Source organism: Chanodichthys erythropterus, chromosome 16, assembly GCF_024489055.1.
Source record: "Chanodichthys erythropterus isolate Z2021 chromosome 16, ASM2448905v1, whole genome shotgun sequence".
NCBI lineage: Eukaryota > Metazoa > Chordata > Actinopteri > Cypriniformes > Xenocyprididae > Chanodichthys > Chanodichthys erythropterus.
The window spans coordinates 43,127,993-43,149,752 of NC_090236.1; the positions used below are offsets into that span (position 1 = coordinate 43,127,993).

At 36.2% G+C, this 21,760-nt stretch overlaps 1 protein-coding gene across 2 annotated transcripts in view; it reads left to right on the top strand.

The window, feature by feature from the left end:
• The window catches only part of arf1 (ADP-ribosylation factor 1), a 152,783-nt gene that overhangs the window by 443 nt on the left and 130,580 nt on the right, over positions 1 to 21,760 (top strand). Inside the window, exons 2-3 of one of the 2 annotated variants that reach the window (XM_067363821.1) lie at positions 762 to 938; positions 7,430 to 7,540. In XM_067363821.1, the coding sequence (XP_067219922.1) occupies positions 794 to 938; positions 7,430 to 7,540 (256 nt within the window). In that variant the 5' untranslated portion in view covers positions 762 to 793. The remainder of the gene's footprint in view (positions 1 to 761; positions 939 to 7,429; positions 7,541 to 21,760) is intronic. The other variant, XM_067363822.1, reaches the window with a different exon arrangement.

Consider the following 21,760-nt stretch of genomic DNA (forward strand, 5'->3'; position numbering starts at 1 on the left):
AAACTAGTTTAATCGACTTATTTTAAAATATTATTGAAACGTGGGGACATGTTACTAAAACGTCTGAAGATCAGACTTGATTAATTAAGCTGAAATTTAACGGAAATTGGTATACAGATGAGATCTAATGATGGTTCTGTAATACTGCCCCTGAACACCTTCAGCCTTTATTATTAAACTCACACATTCGGACATCCGTATTCAATAGCCTTGTTAATCACACTAACATTGGACATTCAGCGGACATTCACAAGTAAATATGCCATTAAAACAATACTTGCCTATTTTGATCGACTGTGAAAAATGTTGTAAGTTGACAATCGTTGGTTTTCAGTATCATGTACATTTATTGTAAAGTCTGAATTTATCAGAATCCGAATGTGCGAATATAAAACCAACTTTACCGAAGTTATTATTAAATATTTTAAAAATGCTTCTCCAAGCTGTTGAGTTAGATCAGCTTTATTATTGAAATATTATACTTTAACATGTTTTAGTCGTGAGAACTTTTTGCAGCGTTTCCTGTTGTTGTTTTTTTGTTTGTTTGTTAAAGAGTCGGTTGTTGTGTACATGTTATCCACTTGGAGAATCAGGTATGCTTTGTCATTTTGTGGACTTAAGTTACAAATATTGAAGTTTAGCCTCTTCGTTCATAAGTGTATAGGTGCATAAGTTACGCTTTTTTTACACTATTTGTTTCTGAGTATTTTACACTTGGTCCTGTTGTAGGAAGAGGCTTTTTAAGTTTTTGTCCTTTTCAGTTTCAGTGGAGTGAAAAAGGCATCTCTCAAACATGGGCAACATATTCGCAAACCTCTTTAAAGTCTTTGGCAAGAAAGAGATGAGGATTCTTATGGTGGGTCTTGATGCTGCTGGAAAGACAACGATTCTGTATAAGCTGAAGCTTGGAGAAATTGTTACCACCATTCCAACAATAGGTAGATGACAAAGATCTGTTTCCCATTATCAGTGTCTGATGAAGAGAATATATTAATATATGCATGCTTGTGTACGTGTATATATGTATTATTATATATATATATATATATATATATATATATATATATATATATATATATATATATATATATATATATATATATATAATATGTTATACGCAAGTATATTATAATCTCAGTGGTGTGCGGTGGTGTTTTAAAATCGTCCTCATTTATTTCCCTGTTACACAATTTTCCTGGTTAAGTTAACATTATATAAAAAGAGAGACCAAATACAATTTTATTTTGTATTTTTACACAATCATTACATTTTTATTTTATTTATTAAAACCAAGTATAAATTTCATCAAGTTAGTGTTTTTACGCATTTTTACATTTATTCCAAAATAATAACTAAAGGCAGTAACAATTTAAACAAAATATATATTATTTATAAACTAATTTCAGCTTTTCTTTTTAATAGTCAATTTATTTTCAGCAGTCATCAAGCTTGTACTCAGTGGTCACAGACATGAAGATGTACCTTTAATTTCACCATGCTGATTGCTCACTAAAAAAACACCACAGTCATCATGTTTTCAGGCCATTTCAAGTTTGATTTTGACATGAATTAACGCAGTGATATCTAAGTGACAGTTGTTTGTTTACTTTTTTTTTTTTGAAGATTTTTTTTTATTAAGTTTTAACATTTACAGTACATTCATCACCCCACCCCTTGACGGCATATATTTATATATAAATAATAACAATAAAAAAATAAAAAATATATAATAACAAAAGTTCTGTCAGTTCAGAACTGACATTAAAGGAATTAGGTGTCCATGTTTGTTTAGTCCATAAATTATAATTTAACAAGAAAGGCTGAAAGTGAACGTGTAGCTAATAAACATGATAAATGTGGCACCAAGCCCATAAAAAGGGTAAACCCTCATCAAAAAAATAAGAACTAAATAAATAAAGTACATGCTGTAAGAATACCAGACCAAAAAATAAATAAATAAATAGAAATACAATATACATTTTAAAGAATTAAAAAAGGGGGGGGGGGGGGGGGACGAAAATAAGAAGAGGTTCAGGCATGTCACTCCATCTTAGAGGGAGGAGAGTTGTTCAAAATATCTTATGAAGGGGGACCAAATAGCCTGAAACTTACACTTCGAACCTCGAATCGTATATTTAATCTTTTCCAACTGAATGTGAAACATTACTTCTTCCATCCAGCTGCTATGGGTTGGAGGGTCTGCCCTTTTCCACTGAAATAGTATTAAATGCCTCGCCAGTAGTGTAGTAAAAGAAATAACAGAAGATATATCATTTCTGAGTTTTATACCCTCAGGCACCACACCAAAAATACCAATCATAAGATCAGGATCAATCAAGATATCATATATATGTTTAAATGACTCAAAAATCTCTCCAAAATTCCTCCAACTTTGGACACACTCAAAACATATGAGCGGTTGTCGCGGGCGATTGTGAACACCTATTGCAGGCAGGGCTGACATTCGGATAAATCTTGGCTAATTTGGAGTTCGTGAAATGGAGTGTATAAAGAACTTTAAATTGAATTACACCATGCTTTGCACAGGGAGAGGAGGAGGGGACCCTATTTAGAGCATTTTGCCAGTCTTCATCTGTGAATTCTATACCCAAATCACTTTGCCAGGCTTTACGAATATCATCCAGGCTCTGTGGATTTATCAAAGAAATTATCAAAGAGTATATGTTTGAAATGAGTCCTCTGTTATGTGGGTTCAAGTCAAGCACAGATTCAATAGGTGAAGTAGGGGGAATTTCAGGAAAGGAGACAAAGACCTTCTTGATGAAACTCCTAATCTGCAAGAATCGGAAAAAGTGAGAACTAGGTAAAGAAAAATGACGTTTAAGATCTTCAAAAGAGCGAAAAGTATTATTAAAATATAAATGTTTTAGACATCTAATCCCCTTCTCCTCCCAAACACAAAAGGCAGAGTCTACATGGGATGGTGGAAATAAACAATTGGATGCAACAGGTCCTAAAATGGAAGCTGACTGTAAACCAAAATGTTTCCTGAATTGGGCCCAAATTTTTAGAGTGTGAATTAGTGCAGGATTGGGAGAACAGACATAATTTCTCCCCACCAAGGGGAGTGAGGAGCAAATTAAGGAGCTAAGTTTGAATTTGGTACATGATTGTTCCCCCTGCACCCACAAAGGGGTGTTTTGAGGATCTACACCAGATAGCCAATAGGGTATCTTCTGAATGTTACTCGCCCAGTAGTAAAATAAAAAGTTGGGCAATGCCATCCCTCCTTGACATTTTAATCTCTGTAAAAAAGATTTCCTAATGCGAGGGGTCTTATTCGCCCACAAAAAGGAAGTAATTAGACTGTCCAGTTTAGTAAAAAAATTCTTTCTAATAAAAATGAAAATGAAAATAAATACAGAAACCGTGGCAGAACAAGCATTTTAATCAGGTTTGTGCGACCTGCTGAAGATAGGGGCAGAGAGGACCATTTCACAAAGTCTTTTTTACAGTGATCCAGAAGTGGACAAAAATTGGCCTTAAACAATTTGTTAAATGATCTGGTAACTTGTATTCCCAAGTATTTGAAACCCTCATGTACTACTTTAAAGGGAATAAAGGAATAGTCTGTACAGGTCAAAGTGATCGGAAAATACTCGCTTTTACTCATTAAGCTTATAGCCAGAGAAACTGCCAAATTCCTGTAATAATGAGATAATTTGTGGTATTGTGGCTGGGTTCGACACATAACAAAACATCGTCTGCATATAATGAGATTTTATGCTCTGTACCATGACGCATAATACCTGTAAAGTTAGAAGACTGACAAAGCGCAGCAGCCAAAGGTTCAATTGATATAGCGAATAACAAGGGGGAGAGAGGACATCCCTGCCTGGTGCCTCGGTGTAAAGAGACATACTCAGAGTAAACATTGTTTGTGAACACTGATGCTACCGGAGAAACATATAACAATCTAATCCATGAGATTAAGTCTGCAGGAAAGCCAAACTGTCTAAAAGAGTGAAAAAGGTATTCCCACTCAATTCTATCGAACGCCTTTTCGGCGTCAAGAGAGATTACTGCTTCATTTTCGCTTAGGGAAGACTTTGTATATATTACATTATATAGGCGTCGTAAATTGTTGAAAGGGTTGCGGCCTAGAATAAATCCTGTTTGATCATTGGAAATTATAGTAGGAAGAATGGGTTCTAGGCGCAATGCAAGGATTTGGGATAAAATTTTGAAATCTACATTCAAGAGCGAAATAGGCCTGTAAGACTCACAACGAGTAGGATCTTTGCCTTCCTTTTGGAGAAGAGATATTGAGGCCTGTGTAAGTGTTACTGGAAGAATTCCTGTATTAAAGGACTCTTTATAAACCGCCATAAGAAGTGGACCGATCAAGGTTACAAACTTCTTGTAAAACTCTATTGGGAAACCGTCAGGCCCTGGAGCTTTACTACTTTGCATTGCTGCAATTGCCTCTGCAACCTCTGCCTTAGCAACAGGTCTGCCCAGATCAGAGTTCAGGTCAGGATTTATAGTTGGTAAATCTATTTTCTCAAAAAAGGAATCTAAAATTGCAGCATCGTTAGGATATTCTGAAGTGTATAAGGTAGAATAAAAATTAACAAAATTGTCATTTATATCCTGTGGAGTATATGCGATAGATCCAGATGGGGACTTAATCTGGGTTATTATTTTTGAATTATTTAATTGACGAGATTGGAAAGCTAATAATTTTCTGGCTTTGTCTCCAAATTCATAAAATGTGTGCCGGGTTTTCAATAGTCTCTTTTCTTCACGTGAAGTTGACAGCAAATTATATTCAGATTGGAGACGTATTCTTTCTTTGTATAAGCGGGGGCAAGGAGAGATAGCATACTGTTCATCCAGCTTATTGATAGCTTTTGAAATATCCCTACGTTTAGAGAGTCTTCTTTTTAGCATAAGAGGAGAAATAAATTACCCCGAAGGTATGCTTTTAATGCCTCCCATAATATAGATCTTGAAATATCATGGGTATCATTCAGCTCCAGATAAAACTTTATCTCTTTGTTTAAGTAAGCTATGAATTCTTTGTCTGCCAAAAGCAAAGGATTTAGTCTCCAGGGTTTAAAAGAAGAATACTGAGTTGGTAAGCTAAGCACAAATGAGGAAGGGGCATGATCAGATATAACAATGCTATGATATATACTGGATGAGACTGAAGGCAAAAGATTCTTATCAATTAAGAAAAAATCAATGCGGCTGTAAGAGTGATGAACAGGAGAGAAAAAGGAAAAAGTTTTGGATGAGGGAAAAAGAAATCTCCAGGGATGTAGTAGTCCATATTGATCACAGAAATTCTTAATATACATAGCAGCCTTAGAGGGCTGTATAACTTTAGAAGAGGATCTATCCAGGGATGTGTTCAGAACACAGTTAAAGTCCCCACCTATAATTAACGCATAATCATCGACTGGAGGAATAAGTGAGAAGACTTTACGGAAAAAGTTAACGTCATCAAAATTTGGGGCATAAATGTTAACAAAAATAACTTGTTTGTCGAACGGGCGGCCTGCAGCAATAACATAGCGACCAGATGCGTCGTTAATGACCTTTTCGCTAGTGAAAGAAATGTTGTTCCTAATAAGAATAGCCGTCTACCTTTGGCATTAAAGCTTGAATGAAATACCTGTCCTCCCCAACTCCTCCTCAGTTTAATTACATCCGAGTTCAAAATATGAGTTTCTTGTAGGAAAATGACGTCAGCCTTTAATTGCCTTAAGTGAGAGAAAATTTTACCTCTTTTAATGACATTGTTCATGCCTTTCACGTTCCAAGTTATAACCTTTACGTCACATTTATTCAACTTGGACACGTTATCAAAAAGTAATTGTAAATGAATAACAAAAATATATTGAATTTGTCAAAAAAAACACAGACAAACTGATTCTGAGCAATATATAGAGAACTAAAAAGAAAAAAAGCCGTACAATCTCCACCACCCCCCACCCACCCTTGTCGCGATGACTACCTTAAACAAACAACTGCTGGTATAACGTTACTAAGATCCATAACTTACCAGCTCATGTTTCTGCTCCAGTAGAATTAAACTATTGTTCATTAACAGAAAAAGAATAACATTTTTAACGTGAACTAGAGAGCACTCAGTTCGAATACAAATTAGTTCTCAGTCCACTCGAAGCAACGTTTGTGTTATATAGAACTAGAGACACATCTGACGTGCTGTTCATTCAAACTAATTTGCTAAAAGGGGTACAATTCCCTTCACAAATTCCAAGGCCTTTTGCGGACAGTCAAAAAAATGTCTCGCTCCGTCATAATTGATCCTTAGACGTGCAGGGAAAAGCAATCCGAATTCAATACCCGCTCCTCTGAGTTGAGCTTTTACCTGGTTAAAAGCCGCTCTCCTCTTTGCAACCTCGGCGCTGACATCGGGGAAAAAGTGTAGGCCTATACGCGATCCCTTGTATAACACCTGTCCCTTTTCTCGTGCCAAGCGGAGAATCAATTCCCTCATCTGGCAGTGATGCATTCGCACGATGAACGGTCTGGGGGCTTGATTTGGCTTCGGCGGGGGTGCTAGGGAACGGTGAGCCCTGTCCACCTGAGGTTTTCTGGTAAAATTTTGCTCGCCGAATACCTCGAGTAACAGTGCTTCAATAAATGCAGAAGGATGATTCCCTTCGGTACCTTCGGGGATACCAATCACGCGAACATTATTCCTCCTGGATCGATTTTCCAAATCCTTGAGTTTGAACCTCATTCTTTCGTTATCTTTTAACAGCGCTGAGCATGTAGATTCCAAGGAAGTAACACGACCATCTACGTCGGTAAGAGATTCCTCCACATCTTTCAGCTTCTGTTCTTGCTCTAATAATGAAGTTTTCACCGCAGAGATAGATGATTTAAGCTCTGCAAGTATCTCAACTCTGAAAACTTCTGGACTTCTTACGCCGCCATCTTACCGGAAGTCCCCGTTTACTTACTTTTTAATTAGTCTTCCCATTAACACCATCCTGTCTTCATTCAGGACAATTCGACAAGAACAAGAAAACAAGAGGTGGGATATATCGCACGAACCAATCATGTCTCATCGTAACCGATCATACCCAATCATAGCACGATGGAGGCACTGCCTCCTCTCATGTGACTTTGCCCCATTCATTCTCAGTTACCCCCCACTAAACCCACCGCACACTTTGGGGGCTCCGCTTTGTTTCTATGAGCTGAAGGGAGGCAGAGAGATGCGGACTCTCTGCTGTAACTTCCCCTGCGGGTGTTGCTGTTTGACAGCGTTTCTTTAGAAAAATGAGTGGATTTTACACTTTTTAATGTCAAATTTTGTAACATTGCCCTATATATATATATATATATATATATATATAATATATATATATATATATATATATAATATATATATATAAATAAAAAATATGATTTCTCTTTTGTGTTCAAGGCTTTAACGTTGAAACTGTGGAGTACAAGAATATAAGTTTCACAGTTTGGGACGTTGGTGGTCAAGATAAGATTCGACCATTGTGGCGTCATTATTTCCAGAACACACAAGGTAAGACGGCAATTCAGCGTATTCTGTTAGAGTTGGAAATCCCAGTTAATTTGAATGTGCAGACAGTGTTGCCAGTCATGTGGCGCATTTGCACGGGATAAGCGAAGCCTGTGATTTTACTTTAATTTACTGACTTATCTCCTAGATATGATGTCATTCACATTTCACCGATAATCATAGTCATTCATAGTTCACTGATAAGCCGCGCAATATCGTGTTCAATATCGACGGCGATTCATATCGATATTGAACGCGATATTGCGTGGCTTATCAATGAACTACGGCTCTGTCTATTAAATGGCGCTCCATTTGAAAGCAGGTGATGGCGATTTAGCGGTAATCAGGGAACCGGCTTTACTGACGAAATGCGCGTGACAAAAGCATTCGATATATCGCCCAGCCCTAGTCGTTTGGTCTAGGGGTATTATATATCATAAACCGTAGAACGTTCCTTACTGCATGCTGCTATACATGTCATCCATCTCCATCTAATTAGGGCCAAAGCCCTGAAAGGCCGAATATTGTTTTTCTAAGGATTATTATTGGGGCACGAGCACAGATGGTGTGAGGACCCTGTTGTAATTGCTCAGTCAATTATTCTTCTTCGGAATGAATCAGATTTTTGAGGGCCTAAACATGCTCAAACTCATGCAACTTTGCACACGCTTCAGAAGTGGTGAAAATTTACGTCTGATAAGGGTTTCAGAGTTAGGTATGGCAAAATGGCTCAATAGCGCGACCCACAAAATTTCAATTAAGTGCCCTTTGTGCTACGTTTCACGTACAGGTATGAAATTCGGTAGACACATGTAACAGCCCAGTACCTAAAAAAAAAAAAAAAAAAATCCCTGGGTGCAAAATCTGAAAACCCAACGGGAAGTGAGATATTGAATTTTCTTTCCACTTCCACACGTTGTACTTTAACGAACTCCTCCTAGAGCTTTAATCAGATCAACATCATATTTGGTCAGTCTAATCTAAAGGCCTTTGCAACATTAAATTGCAAAGATCTTGAGCTTTCGTTGAACAGCGTGTCCGTGGCGGCCTGACAAAGTCTGATGTTTCGCCATGAAACGGAAAGCTGTTGTAAGCAGCCTTTAAATAATAAATATTAAAGAACTTTATTAATCAGTTACAATATAAAAAGTAACTAACAATAATAATAATAACAACTAACAATAATACTAGCAAAAATATAAGTAAGATGCTGGGAAAAAAAACAGCGTATACTATTAAAGCAGGTTTAAGTCCACCTTGGTTTTATAGTCAGATTTTAAATTCTTTGCCAGAAAAACTAGCATGTTGACTTTTTCCGGTTCACACGAAGACCTAATTGGCGTTACAATATTTCCAGCAGTGCTAAATATGCGTTCAGACGGCGTGCTTGTTGCGCAAATGCACAGATACTTTTTTGCAACCATGGCCAAGAGAAGATATCTTGCCTCATTGTTGCGCCACCAAGCACGTGGGTCATCGCTGGTATCAATTTTTTTTTCTTGCAAATAGAAACTCCTCACCGACACGCGCTCTCTTTGGAAGAATTGTGGCCTTCGCTTTTCTTTTGCTGAGTAGCTGTGCAAGATTCATTTTCTTGACAGCAGGTGCTGCGTTAGTTCCTTCCCCAGCATCCATTGACTCCTCAGTTTGAGTGTTTTCTTGCTGATCTTCAGTAATGTGCATTATTTCTTCTGTGAGTTTGTCTCTGACATCTTCCTCTTCCTCTTCTTTTTATAGCATTTTTGCCCTTCTAAATCTTTGTATTTGTCCTCCAAGACCGCGATCATCTTTGCTTTAAGGTTTTTTGTTAACTTGCTGTCTTCAGGCGAAGAGTTGAGGAGATCATTGGTCCGCAGTTTCAGCACAGGTCTAACCGATGACACAGTAACAACCTTCTCGTTCAATAAAACATCTGTAAATTCTGCAGCTGGTTTAAGTGCTGCGTTTATCGACTCAAGCACTGCAATGTCCTGTCATGTCAGTTCAGGTGTTGATGCTTTTGGCCATCCAGTGCTCTTTTGATTGCGTAGGCTTGCTCCAATACAGTCTCTATCATTTTTTTGTTTGCTTCCCCATCGTGTGGGACAATCCTGTTGGCATAGCGAAGGAACAAGAGAATACAAAATCATTGTTTTTATATATCATAAATAAATATAAAAAATATCATAAATATCAAAATATATATATATTGTTTTTAGGTGTTATTTCCGTAAATTTTCCTGACAGACAACCGACGCTTGTTAATCCTTAACCGTTAACTGTCAAAATCAGAATGTAAAAATAAGTATAAGATATCTGAAAATATGAGTAGCTATAATTGAGCCAGAGTTCAGTTATCATGATTAGAAGATCTGGCATCTGTCAAATCATCTCAGATGTACACTGAACAAAATTCTAAACGCAACACCTTTGTTTTTGCCCCCATTTTCATGAGCTGAACTCAAAGATCGAAGACTTTTTCTATGAACACAAAAGTCCTATTTCTCTCAAAATATAAAATATATTTTATATAGATAAAATCTGTGTTAGTGAGCACTTCTCCTTTGCCGAGATAATATATAAACGTTAAATTACTACATGCGAACTGATGGAGACATTGTGCGCCGTCATTCGCGCCTTCACAGATCATCTTCACAGATACTCGCTGCACTCTTTACTGCCTGGATTGCAATCCCGCTCCGTCCGTAGATCTCATCGACGGTTTTGAGCAGCCCACTTTTGAGCTCTCCTCAGGACGGCCACTGCTATTCACATGAACAGATGGCAGCTCTCTCGAGACAGCAATTGTCCTGAGTCAAACAGCTCAAGCCATTGATAAAGCTGACAAGTCATTGCGCGGTCAATACTGTTGAAATAAAATGCTTTTATTGCGTGGAAACGTCACCGTTATTTTCTATAAGATAAAATACTGAAGTTTTATGGAAATTTTACAGTCATATCATTGACATTGCCTGAGCAGTTGAAGTGAATTCCCACTTATTCAAGGGCGCTCATTTATTGCATGGACAGAGCAAACACATAATTTTAGTGTCTAAATGCACAGTTCCAATGAGTGATAAATTAAATTATGAACTTAATGTCGTTAAACTAAATGTGCGAAGAAAACTGCTGAAATAACTACAACATTAACAACATTGAAATAAGAGTGAGCGGTTTATCTATTAATCAGATATGCATCAAAGTTGGGTTTGTTACTATAGCAACAGTAGACACCCAGCGTTTTTTCTTTCAGAATCATCGTAAAGAAAATGTTCTGAACAAACATAACAAAGAGGGCTTTTCTTACTCTTCCGTGAAGAAAAGTTAGTTTAGGATTAGTTGGGGAAAGTGCATATTCCAGGGTAGTCCATCCATGGAAGCATTAGTATGTTTAATGTACCTGGAACACTTTAATAAGGTTGTGTAGCCATTAACACTATCCTACACTAGTTAATGAACTAGGCCTAACAATACTTTTAAAGCCTTTTAAAACTTTGGCTTATGTTCCACAAATTTCCACAAATGCCAATTTTTATAGGCTATTAAAATAAAGTTATAGCATCATTAAGAACTAACATGAACTAACATTAACAATGGGCAAAATATTCCTAGATCGGCGATGTGACATTTGGTTTACCAACGAGATCCATGGCTGAACTCGAATTTGCTGAATTATGCCAAAACCTATCAGTCTAACGGAAACGCCATACATGGCAATGTAATGTAAATTTGTGTATTAAAAAAAAAAAAAAATAGCCTTCCCTATAGATTTATACTTTAAGTTACTATTAGGGATGTGCAACGATTAATCATGATTGTTTGCAAAATAAAAGTATGCGTTTACATAATATATGTGTGTGTTCTGTGTATAATAATTATGCATATATAAATACAGACACATGTATATATTTAAGAAACATTTTATATTTATATATATATATATTTATATGTAATATAAAATATATATAAATATATATATTTATTTAAACATGCATATATTTCTTAAATTTATACATGTATGTGTGTGCCACAAATCTGTCTAAATCTGTGCTACTGAGCACTTCTCCTTTGCTGAGAATCCATCCACCTCACAGGTGTGGCATATCAAGATGTTGATTAGACAACGTGATTATTGCACAGGTGTGCCTTTAGGCTGGCCACAATAAAAGGTGCCGTTTTATCACACAGCACAATGCCACAGATGTCGCAAGTTATAGAGCAGATTCAATAGAGCAGATTTGACAGCATTAAAGTTTCTTAAGGGTCAAGATCAAGTTATCTGCATCTCCTGCGCTGCATCAAGCCACTCCCATAATAGCTGTCACGGTTCAAATTAAAGGAACAAGGGCCGCTTTTTTGAAAATAGGCTCATTTTCCTACTCCCCTTGACTTAAACAGTTGAGTTTTACCGTTTACGAATCCATTCAGCCGACCTCTGGGTCTGGCGGTACCACTTTTAGCATAACTTAGCATAGATCATTGAATCTGATTAGACCGTTAGCACCTCGCTCAAAAATGACCAAAGAGTTTCGATATTTTTCCTATTTAAAACTTGACTCTTCTGTAGTTACATCGTGTACTAAGACAGACAGAAAATTAAAAGTTGCGATTTTTGAGGCCGATATGGCTAGGAACTATACTCATTCTGGCGTAATAAAGGAACTTTGCTGCCATACCATGGGTGCAGCAGGCACAATGATATTTAATGCACGCACGACATAATTATCTGTACATCGTGTGTAAGACTCCAATAATATAGAGGAAATAGAAGAAAATGAATCAAAACATTTTGGATCAATAAACCTTTTTTATATATATATATATTAGGGCTGTCAATCGATTAAAAATTTTAATCTAATTAATTACATACTCTGTGATTAATCTAAATTAATCGCATACATAATTTTTGTTGTGAAAATATTAAATATTTCAATTCAAATGAATCAATGCAGGGTTTTTCCTGGGTCAGAAATGGTCTTCGGTGGTGACAGACATGGTCATCCACACAAACAATAAAAAGTGCCCTACCCACGTGATCTGTGAGCCCGATGCTGAGAATAATGCCTCGTTTCCACTGAGCGGTACGGTACGTACACGTACCACTTTTTTGGGACCCTTTCGTTGGGGTACCAAGCACAACAGTACCGTACCAAAAGGGTGGAGCTACACTCTACAGAACGTTGATTGGTTGACAGAGAATCGTCACTTGTGTGATTGGTTGCTGAAACCATGCCCGCCTAGCTCGACGTGACCACGTTAGCAAGCAAAGGAGCTATCTATCTAGATACTACCTAAATTATTAATAAAGATAAGTTTTAACATCAGAAAGTTATAAAGGTTTACTGTCAATCTACGGTGTTTTTTTAAGATATAGATGCTCCAACACCAGTAATTTGTGTTGGGTGTGCAAATAACAACATGGAACATCAAATGGGACTTCATACCTTTATAATAGAGATCGCGAGATGAATCCAATCTGTGGCACTTGGGTAAAATATAAATGTCCATTGCAAAAAAAAAAAAAACATTTCACATTTATTCTGAATGATCTGCTCTCTGTCATCGTTCTTCAAGAAAGGATGCAATCTGAGCAGCGATCGTATCTAACAAACAAATGAGCCTGTGTCTAAAGTATATTTTTTTCAAAATAGTGCAGCAGTTTTAGTTATAATATCCAAGCAGTGCTGTCAGAGTTGTATATCCTCCTGGTTTTGTCATTGTAGTAACGTTAAATCTCGCAATCAAAACTTTCAGCCAATGCCACGATCCAACAACGTGTGTTCTGTCTCTTCCGCATGCATGCACATCTACACAGACACACATCAGTCTCGAATATTATGCAGCAAGCCATATTTTATAATTGTATAAAATAATCGAGAAAAAAAAGCACAAAAACGGCTGCGATGCCAAATTCAGCGGCAGCTGAGGTAAAGTGACAGCTCACAGACAGCAGCGCACTCTACCTGTCACTCAAGTGACCACGCCCTTAATTATGCAGAACTTTTAAGGCTTAATATAATTTAAACGGATAAGTTATAAAAAAATTCACCCCCCTCAGAGTTGTCATGAAGGGCAAAAATAGCAGTATAGACCAAAACCACAATTTGTACCAACTTGTAAACATGTTATTTTCTGCTATAAACTTGGCCAATTTAACATGGGACTCTATTAGATTCTGCTCTCTTTTGGAGCCTGTCCCTAGCGGCCAGTCGATGAATCGCAGTTTAAGTTACTTCCGTATTGGCTTCACGAGAGAAAGGGGGAGGTTGCCGCTTGGGCGCCACCGGGTGTGTCTCATACGTTCTGAAAAGTGAAGCCACGGGCTCTTTGATCGCCCCCTGGAGGCTGGATGCAGTACAGGTCATAAACACCGCCCTCTCAATGCAGTCGAATGAGACTTAAGTGAAAACTTAAAAATAAATTCTGCTTCAAATAAAACTTTCTGAAAGATGGTTTTGGTCATTTAAGGTAGTTGTTATCACACTGATATATATTCAATTGTTCGTTTTTTTGATGATTTAGATTTTAGCTAGCAATTTGATTCTATAAAAACGGGGCGTGTCGTCATGATTCGAAGTTGATTGACAGGTTGTCTGAGGACTGTCGGAGCTTCGAGGGGAGATTGAAGATGTATTACCTAACTGTTAATTTTCGATTTCTTTGTCATTAACACCAACAAAATGAGTTGTTCAGCAGTAAACTGTACTAACCGACCTACAGGATCTGACGGATCACTGAACTTTTTTTCTGTAACATCAAAAATGGGCGTTATAAGCTAATTAATAAATGTTATTAGTTAAGATAACACACCTAATGTTAACCATGTCGGGAAAAAGCAGGTGATCGTTATCTGGCAGTTACTTATTATTTTTATAGGTATAAAATAATTAGCAGGACAAAAATAATGATAGCTTACTCTAATTACAGCAATCGATCTCCTGTAACGTTAGTTGAACTTGATTTAAAATGGCAGGACCGTTTCTGACGATTTAGAGTTGTTTCTAGTGGCATATTATATTGATTTTATCTACTGAATTTGCGGTTTCAAAAATATTATTGCTTTAGAAACAGAATAGCCTATTATTTTATAGGTAGACTTTTAAATTGTGTATAATTTTTATAGTCTATTTAAAATACATGAATGATGACGCAGTCGTCTGGGCGGAAGTTTGATATCGCGACTCCGCCTCCGGCTCAACTGACGATTCCTTCTGCGCATGCCCAGGCTCCAAACTTTTTTTTTTTTTGACGTATTGCGTAACGTGTCAGCGCCCATTCATCAGCCCATTTTGGCTCCAGTTCAATACAATGGAAGGAAGCAACGTCGCGTCGTCCATCTTTTTTTACAGTCTATGGGCGCCACACACAAACGTGGTTCAGACAACGCGTGCATTAATTATCTTCACTTCATGTAGGCTATAAAACAAAATATATAACACAACCCTGCCTCTTTTCGTTTTTATTTAAAAAATTATGAAACCTATTAATGTGTGGTTCAGGCAATGTACTCTGATTATCTTCACTGTATGTAGCCTATAATAAAATGAAATAAGACAAAACAACCATCTCTTTTTGTTAAACGTCAGTTTTAATTATCAATAATCATTATAAATAAAATATGAGAAGCTATAGGCTACAATAAGAAATAAAAACAAGCAAACAATTCAGTCAAACGTACAGCGCACTACAACGGTAAAGTAAATAAATAAATAAAGTTATAAAACTTCATTTTCCCCTCGGCCAAAACGATTTGCCCAGGAACAATTTATAAATTCATGAGACCAAAGATTGCCCGTTATACACAAGATGAATGATATCTTGTTTTTAACCATTACAGAGACATCAGAGCCAGCGGCGAATGTCAGAAGGACTAGCCGAGGTACAGCTGCTCTCGGCTGGGTACATGAGCACCGAGCGCCCGGTGATCGCCTGGATCTCACAACTCCGACAACGTCAGATCAAATTTTCAAATAGGCGCTATCTTTATAAATTAACCACAGATTTGAGATTTAAACAACTACATTCTTGCCTGAAAAACTTTTAAAACTACATTTCATGACACTGTAAAATAGTTTTTAAATTACGTGGGGTTTCTCCTCCGCTTGCTGGTAGGTGCTGCGGCATGGACGTCTGAACTTTGCAATCTTGGTATTCTGAAACGCCGAATGCAAAACTCGTCTTCTTTTTGTGACAGACAGCCTCAAGCCGAGAAGCAAGAACAAGATCTGCTGTAGTATGTCCTCCATTGTTGTTTACTATATCGTTTTCTTCTTCGCGCGAGAATGACGTCGATCACTATTATCCGGCTACACCACGCCTATACGCCAAGGGTACTGTTTGCGGTGGAAACGCAAGCCTGATCAAGGTGTACCGCTCCGAACCGTACCGAACCGAACCGTACCGCTCAGTGGAAACGAGGCATTAAGTACCCGTCACTCTTACTGCAATTCTTTCTTGCCCTCTTTGCAAAAAAAAAAAAAGAAAAAAAAAAGTGATTTTTATAGCTTTGTAAGAGAAGATGCTTTTTTGCTAAACAAAGTAAAGTAGCATTTAGAATTTATATTAACTAATAATAAAATTTTCTACCATATACAATTGAATGCACCTAGCTAACAACAGCTTGCTTTGTTCTGGTTTCACCTCACTCCAGTCTAAACTAATTTTATAGGTAGGCCTAATTTACTACACATTGTCATTTAAATAACCTGAAAATATTGTGGATTATTAAGGCTAATTTTACTAACCACTCTTGCTAAATGGGGTAAGCACACTTATGTTCTCATTTCATAGTTGTTCGAGTAAATTATTCATTTTAGATCGTGTGGACCGATCAGTTGTTGTCATGATTCATTAAAATGAATCTGTTCAAATGAGTCATTATAGTTCGCAAACCGGACATTAGCGGACGTTGACGCGTTGCGTGTGAATTGCGACTGTTATTAGGACATCGCAAAAGATTTGTCAACACAGAAAACACTTCACCACTGGATAGGATTTTCTTTTTGTTTACTGAAAGTGTGGTTTATGTCAGCTGCACGTGCAGGGCGCCTGTCAGAGAAGATGTGACGTTCTTTTGAGCACTATTCACACCCAGCGGTTATTCAGGAAAAACATTCTCCGAATGCGCCTCGTGAAACATGGATTCGGTTTTATGAACTTTTAGCATTGTGTCAGATGATTTAGATTATTATGTTCGAGGTAGAGAGAGTTCAAAGACGGTGCTTACTTTGAAGACAGATACCCCCTTTCCACCAGCACGAACCAGGTGCTAGTTCAGAGCTAGTGCTAGTGCCAGTTCGGAGTTGGTTCAACTGATGAGCCTTCTAAGAACCGTTTTGCCTTTCCACTATGAGGGGCGGTCCGTGCCAGTTCTAAGGCTAAGCAGGCGAAGGATAAGGCGCAGTCTACCCTTACGTCGCCGTCAGACCGTGTCAAATTTTGAATGGTATTGATAGGGAGGGCAGACGATAGACCCGCGGCGACGTCACGGCGACGTCACTGTAGATCTAATCGTAGGCGGCGACGTGACGGCGGCGTACGTGAGAAATTTATATAAAAAATGACGTGTATGGCGTTCCGAATGGCTCAAATATATGACTTTGCAACATGCACTCGTCTCACTGAACGTGACGTCTGCGTCTGCCGAACGTGACGTCTGCGTCTGCCGAACGTGACGTCTGCATCTGCCACATTACAGTTCGACTGCCTGGACGTGACGTCTACGTGACTTCTGCGTTTGCTGCAAGGGTTTCCAGCACATTCCATACACTAATTTGAGCTTTATTATACCTTTTCATTCTCTATTATTGTTTACACTTATCCTCAATTATGTTTAATTAGCAATTAAGTGCTTTTTACCTTTCTTATTATAGCTTTTTATTCCAAAAAGTAAACATTTATACAAATGATATAAAAAATTCTGTATGCAATTGCTTCTTGTCCACATATTCACGGATACTTTGAAGAAATCATAAAAAAGTTGTTCTAACATGTATTCACCACTTTACGGATTACATAGGCTAATAAGTTTGTTTTCGATTTGAATTATTTCGTTTTAAAGTAGTAATTTAAAGCATTTTATAGATATTTTTACCATTAATGAGGCAACTATTCGCTTAGTCTCGGTTAATTTTTGTGAAGCCTTCCTTCTTAAGCCAGAGACGAAATGCACATTCTGTTTGTTTTTTTATATTTATTTATTTATTTTAATCAATAGCGCACATTTATCTAGGGTAATTTTTTTTTAAATTAGTATGGTAAAATGCATGACGTGTTTTTTTTTATTTTTATTTTTCTCATCCATAAATATTATTTTATGCAAGTCGTGTTGATTTGTGAAGAAGGCTAAATTGATCAAACATATGCTCATTGTGCTTCCTGCGGCTGGCCGCTCGGTTGTTCCTTAAAAAAAAAAAAAAAACTTGATTTTAACAAACATAGAATGTTCCCAAAATATTTCTAAATTAACTAAAGAAATGAAAAGAAATTGACCACCTTGCCATTAAAAAAAAAAACTGAAATATTGTAGTGGCTGCACATCAGCTGTGTTTGGGAAAGAGAGAGAGAAAGACAGACTCGGCTAAAAATATTCTGATTATGGTTATGGCTAAAAATCCCAGAAAATATCGAAATATCATTTTTGTCTCTATCCCACATCTTTATATAGCCTATTTAATTAATCTTTGCTTGTTTGGTACACAATCCACTGATCATAAAGCTTAAAAAAACTTATCTTAGGTTTTCTCAACGATATCTGGTTGTCCTGCATCTTCAAAAAACAAGTTAAAGTTAGTCCATAATGCAGCTGCTAGAATTCAGTAGTTTTTACTTCTATTCATGACTTATTTCTTAACTTATCTGTTTTCTTTTCTTTTTGTGGCTACTGAAACTATTTATTTATTTATTTACTTGTATAAGCACCCAATCATTTATTTCTGTTGTCGGTAAAATGAATTAAACATGGGCCAATGACGCCATCTATTGGTGAGCGAGTGCCAGCGTCGTTGTTTAGCTCTATTTTCATTTCACGCAACGATAAGGATCGAGGACACGACAAATAAATAAATAAACAAACAAAATGTATAATAAAAATATAAGGTTTTATTTATTTATATATTGAAGGTGCGGGGTCTGGTTAATATTGTTATTATTATATTGTTATAATTTAAAATAATGGTTTTCTATTTTAATATACTTTATATTTATTTCTGAGATGCAAAGCTGAGTTCTCAGCATCATTACTTCAGTCTTCTTTGACGCATGATCCTTCAATGTCAACGTCGGATATTTTTACAGGATTGATTGATGAATACTGGCAGATTATTATTCAAAATATAGAAATCTTATCAATTTAACATTATTGCTGAATAAAAGTTAACATTTTCTTTTTAAAAAAGAAAGGAAAACATGATAAAATAATATTAGAATCCTAATTTATATTTTAAATGTAAAATATAAGAAGAGAGGTGCTTGAAAAACTGAACATTAATCAGGCATAATGCATTTTTCCATGTATTTTATTATTATTTTACAGCAACAGCCTCAGATCTAGCAGCTGATTGCGATCGATGGGTTGGCCATCAAGCGTGTAGGCTACATTAAAAATGTAAAAAGATAAAAAAAACAATAAATGTAAAAAAATTTCAAAACGGATTTCATAAAACTAAACGACATACCTATAAGCAACACAAACTTCGCTAAAACATTGCTTTTAGGCTTTATACTTTTTATGTTATCTTTATACTTTTACAATTTAAAAAAGTAAAAAAAAAAAAGTCTAAATTGTTATATATTAATATATGTATATTTAATATGCACATAATTAATGTATATTGAGTTTGCCGGGGAAAAAAATTCAGTAAAAACTGACAAAAAAAAAAAAAAAGAAAAGAAAAGTCAGACGCAGACGTCACGTTACAAGTCAGACGGAGATGTCACGTCCATTGAGAGCAGTGAATGAAGTGCAGGTAAATTGTGCATTGGCTCACACACTATGGTCAAACAAATCAAACTTCCGAACGACCGACCGACCGATCGAACGTCAAACCGAACGTCTATCCGAACGTCTTGTACTTTGAGCGTCTAACTGAGCGTGTCGACCCACGTGACGACCTGACGTGACGCCAGCGTCTTGAAATTAACTGGTTTTTAACCATGTAAGGTGCCAAGCTGATGTGTAAAGACTATAAATGTACATTACAGGCATGAAAGTATGTGTTTTACTAGCATATAACTGTAAAAAACATCCTAGTCTTAATTTGATCCGTACAATCATGTTAACTGTTAGCTTTATTGCCTACTGTACAATATAGCCTATACCAGTCCATCAGACCTCTTTATCCTACTTCCCAGGAAATCTACAGAATACCAATCAGGTAATGTGCTCCAGGACAGCCTTTAGTGTGGGCTGTTAAACTAAACTCTGCTGGTCATGTCCCTGCAGGAACTAAATTGTATAGCCTTGCTTTATACACCTTCTTCCACCAGTTACTTAAAAAAATAATAATTAGTTATAGTAGTTACTTCTCACAAATAGTAGCTGAGTTAATAACTAGTTACTTCATTCTCAATTACCAGGGAAAGTAACTATTGGGTTACTTTTTAATTTTCTTTTTTCAAATATGTCAAATAACTTGGATGCCCTAATATTAAATATGTTAAATGAACGAAATGGACACTAAATAGAATAAAATATTTTTATAAAACATTGTACCTAATCTACACTATTTTAATGTTGCTGTGGGGCAACGTGAGAGACAATTATCAAATTCAATATATTATCGTAAATATTATCATTACTATGGAACAATAAAACACAATAGATGGTTTAGAACTTTGAATATTTATTGCACAGGCTACAACTGGCCAACAAATAAGTCTAAAAATAAATTATGCTTGATCCTTCTTGACTTATGATCCGCTCTTATTCACGACATGAAATTTATCTGTACTGTAGGCTACTGTTGGTAGCCATTAAAGAAAACGTATTTCACATTTATGTTTAAATAGGCCTATTATAATGTTATTTTTTAATTTCATCTATTTGATAATAAATAGGCACTAAATAAAGATATTTTATACCTAAATACTAAATCCTGGACGTTACAGGCAATACACTAAAACAACACTAACACAAACATATTTCTTTCCTGAATCCATGTGCTCCTCCATTGTTTTACTTTCAAAAAGCAGACTGTCCACAGACATTCTATATTCTTAATTAAGTTGGCTTGAAAAAGCCAACTTACTGATCTGCTATATAAACTTATTAAGTTGGCTTGAAAAAAGCCAACTTATTGATATTCTATTTAAGCTTATTAAGTTGGCTTGAAAAAGCCAACTTATTGATATTCTATTTAAGCTTATTATTATTATTTTTCTTAGTCTAGGAGGAGTAGCGTTGAGAAATTTAGTCTGTTCAAGCTACAACCACCAAACTCGGACTAGACCTTCAGACTGTTCTGACTCGAGTTGCTATATCTTTTCAGACTGATCTGACTTACGGTTTTCCTAAAAATGCTGATTAAAACTGGAAAAAACTCCCATTGACTTACATTGAAAATCTGAACATTCCATCAAACTCCAACTGTCAAAAATTCTAATCTAAACACACTGAAGCCCATTAAACTCAATGAAACTTCCATTCTATGTACTATTGAGCCATTCAAACTCATTCAAACTTATCTATCTATCTATCTATCTATCTATCTATCTATCTATCTATCTATCTATCTATCTATCTATCTATCTATCTATCTATCTATCTATCTATCTATCTATCTCTCTTCTCATCTATCTATCTATCTATCTATCTATCTATCTATCTATCTATCTATCTATCTATCACTTCTCATCTATCTATCTATCTATCTATCTATCTATCTATCTATCTATCTATCTATCTATCTATCTATCTATCTATCTATCTATCTATCTATCTATCTATCTATCTATCTATCTCTCTTCTCATCTATCTCTCTTCTCATCTATCTCTCTTCTCATCTATCTATCTATCTATCTATCTATCTATCTATCTATCTATCTATCTATCTATCTATCTATCTATCTATCTATCACTAATAATCTATCTATCTATCTATCTATCTATCTATCTATCTATCTATCTATCTATCTATCTATCTATCTATCTATCTATCTATCTATCTATCTATCTATCTATCTATCTCTCTTCTCATCTATCTCTCTTCTCATCTATCTCTCTTCTCATCTATCTATCTATCTATC